Genomic DNA, 2382 nt, shown 5'->3' on the forward strand with positions numbered 1-2382 from the left:
TGCTGGGATCCTATGACCCCAGCTGACTTCCTGCCCTTTGGGCGGGGGGCTGGACTCGATGATCTTCCGAGGTCCCTTCCAGCCCTAATGTCTATAAAATCTATGAAACTTCAGTGTAAGAAGGAAATTCCCTTGGGGGCAAGCAGGCAGCCACTGCCCACTTGGCTAAACCTGCCAGGCCTCTTAACTAGCAGCTTAATCGTGGCTGATGAACCATTTGACCACTGTTAGGGCCTCCTGATTGGTTGCTGGAGAGAGCAGCCTTTCCATGTAAGTCTAGCTGCGTAACAGATTGCAGCCAATGCTGTGGTAAGCCACTCTGGATGTCACGCTCTGTTTTGGTAATTTAGCCCCACATTCAGCTGGTGACTTGGACTCTGATATTGGAATTTCCGCTCATGTCTGGTAACTTGGACTGAAGCTTCTGCTGCCTAGTGTGGCTCTGGGTCCCCCAGCGCTTGTTTCTAGCCCTCCCCTGTTGGCTTACTCATTAGGCCAGAGTGCCTATGACCTGGTCCTTCCAGGCAGTCTCATGGGTAGAACACCTAGCTAGATGCATCTAGTTAATTCCATATATATCATCAAGACGAAATATGTAAAACTGAACAACATGGAGCTATCAGTGCTGTGGGTGGAGAATTCCCCATTTATCTAACTGGTCCTCCTTTCTGTTGCAGGCTTAGGAAGCCATTTTCTCAAGACCTTTCCAGAAAGGAAAGAGGGTAGAGCAGGGGTTCCCCAACCCCTGGGCTGTGGTCCAGTACCAGGCCGAGGGAGGGCTATCTGCCGGACCAGAAGTGACTGTGGACTGGCAAACTGTGGACTGGAAGTGACTGGCATACTGCAGACCAGCAGCCAACTTTTTTATACTGAGCATAAACAGTATTTTTATACTGTACAGTATTTTAAACAGTATTTTTATAACAGTTTTTTCAACTGAGTATAAAAAAAGGATTGGCTACCTGCCCACAGTATGCCAGTCACTGCTGGTCTATTGCTTGCCAGTCCACAGTCACTTCCAGTCCGCGGCTTGCCAGTCCACGGTCTCTTCTGGTCTGCTGGTCCTTAGCCTAAAAAAGTTGGGAACCCCTGTAAAGGATGGTGTTTCAATAGTTGGGAACATACTGTATTTACTTGAATATAAGACAAGGTTCCCCCTCCTCCCCCCACTGCACATCCAGGCAGCTGGCAGCACCTGTGCAGCCCACAGAGGGGAGCCACTACCCTCAGCACACCCCTCCAGCCTTGTTCCTGGGAGGCAGCAGCACAGGGTGGTGCGTGGCGGCGCTCTGTCCCTGTCTGCCCACACGTAGTCCCTAGCACCTTTCTAAGTATCCCTGGAGGTATGTGTACCCCCAGTTGACAGCCCTGGCTTAGTGAATAGAGAGCTGGATTGGAATTCAGGAGCCTGCTACTGGCTGGCTGGGTAGTCTTGGGCCCGTTGCTGTACCTTTCTGCACTCAGTTTCCCTATCTGTAAAATATTCTCTTTACCTGCTTTTGTTACAGCACTTAGTTTATTGATAAAAGAATTTCTGTTGCACAGAAATTTTGGTTATGTGACTAATATTTTAATGGTACAGCTTATGTATAGCATAGAGATTTCACAGTCCTGCATTGTTCTCTATATTAGGGAGTTACACTATTTGACTTAAAATATTGTTGTCTCAGCTTACCCGTCTCAAACATTCTTTCTATGTTATCTTTTGCTGTATGCTGAATGTAAATGAGATTTTTCCTAAAACCTACATATACAGCAGGGTAATGTTAACGGTTTCCATTGCAGATGTTCCTGTTCTTTGGTGAACTTGGACTGGTGACATGCTCTGCTGATCATCTGATTATTTTGTGGAAAGATGGGGAGAGAGAGTCTCAGCTGCGCAGTCTGACATTATTTCAGAAACTAGAGCAAAATGGTGATTTGCAACTTAGGTTCTAAGTTGATTGGTAAGGGCTAAGCCTTGCATGCACTGGGTGTGTATTAAGTATGAATGTAAAAGGACATTTGAACTATTTAACAAATCCTAAATGTTGAGAAATAACTGTATAATAGGACTTACCTTTGAAATGCCAGACAATAAAATAAGTATTTTTTCCATTTCTAGTATTAATTACTATTGTGCTAAACAGACAAATGTGACTTTTTTTTTCACATTTGAAACTATAGTGTCCTAGCATCAGCAAACATGGCAGGTATGCTTGTTTTCTAAATGACTTCTTATTGTGTCCCTGTTGTAAACAAGGTGTTTTTCTGGAATTGTGCACAAGCAGTAGCTCTTTCCATTGCTGCAGCAAGGTTCTCCTTTGTACAGATCTCACCAAACAGTCAGCAAATGAGTGTACTCTATAGTCTGCACTTAGAATTATAGAAAATGAGGGTTGG

The 2382-nt window shown here is 45.0% G+C and overlaps 1 protein-coding gene across 1 annotated transcript in view; it reads left to right on the forward strand.

Moving 5' to 3' along the window:
* WDR41 (WD repeat domain 41) overlaps positions 1 to 2098 on the forward strand; it is a 46426-nt gene extending 44328 nt beyond the window's left edge. Inside the window, exon 13 of the mRNA XM_019532209.1 lies at positions 1786 to 2098. Within this exon, the coding sequence (XP_019387754.1) occupies positions 1786 to 1938 (153 nt within the window). The 3' untranslated portion in view covers positions 1939 to 2098. The remainder of the gene's footprint in view (positions 1 to 1785) is intronic.
* Positions 2099 to 2382: the final 284 nt, after the last annotated feature.

The sequence above is a fragment of the Crocodylus porosus genome, unplaced genomic scaffold (assembly GCF_001723895.1).
Source record: "Crocodylus porosus isolate Cpor-Errol unplaced genomic scaffold, CroPor_comp1, whole genome shotgun sequence".
NCBI lineage: Eukaryota > Metazoa > Chordata > Crocodylia > Crocodylidae > Crocodylus > Crocodylus porosus.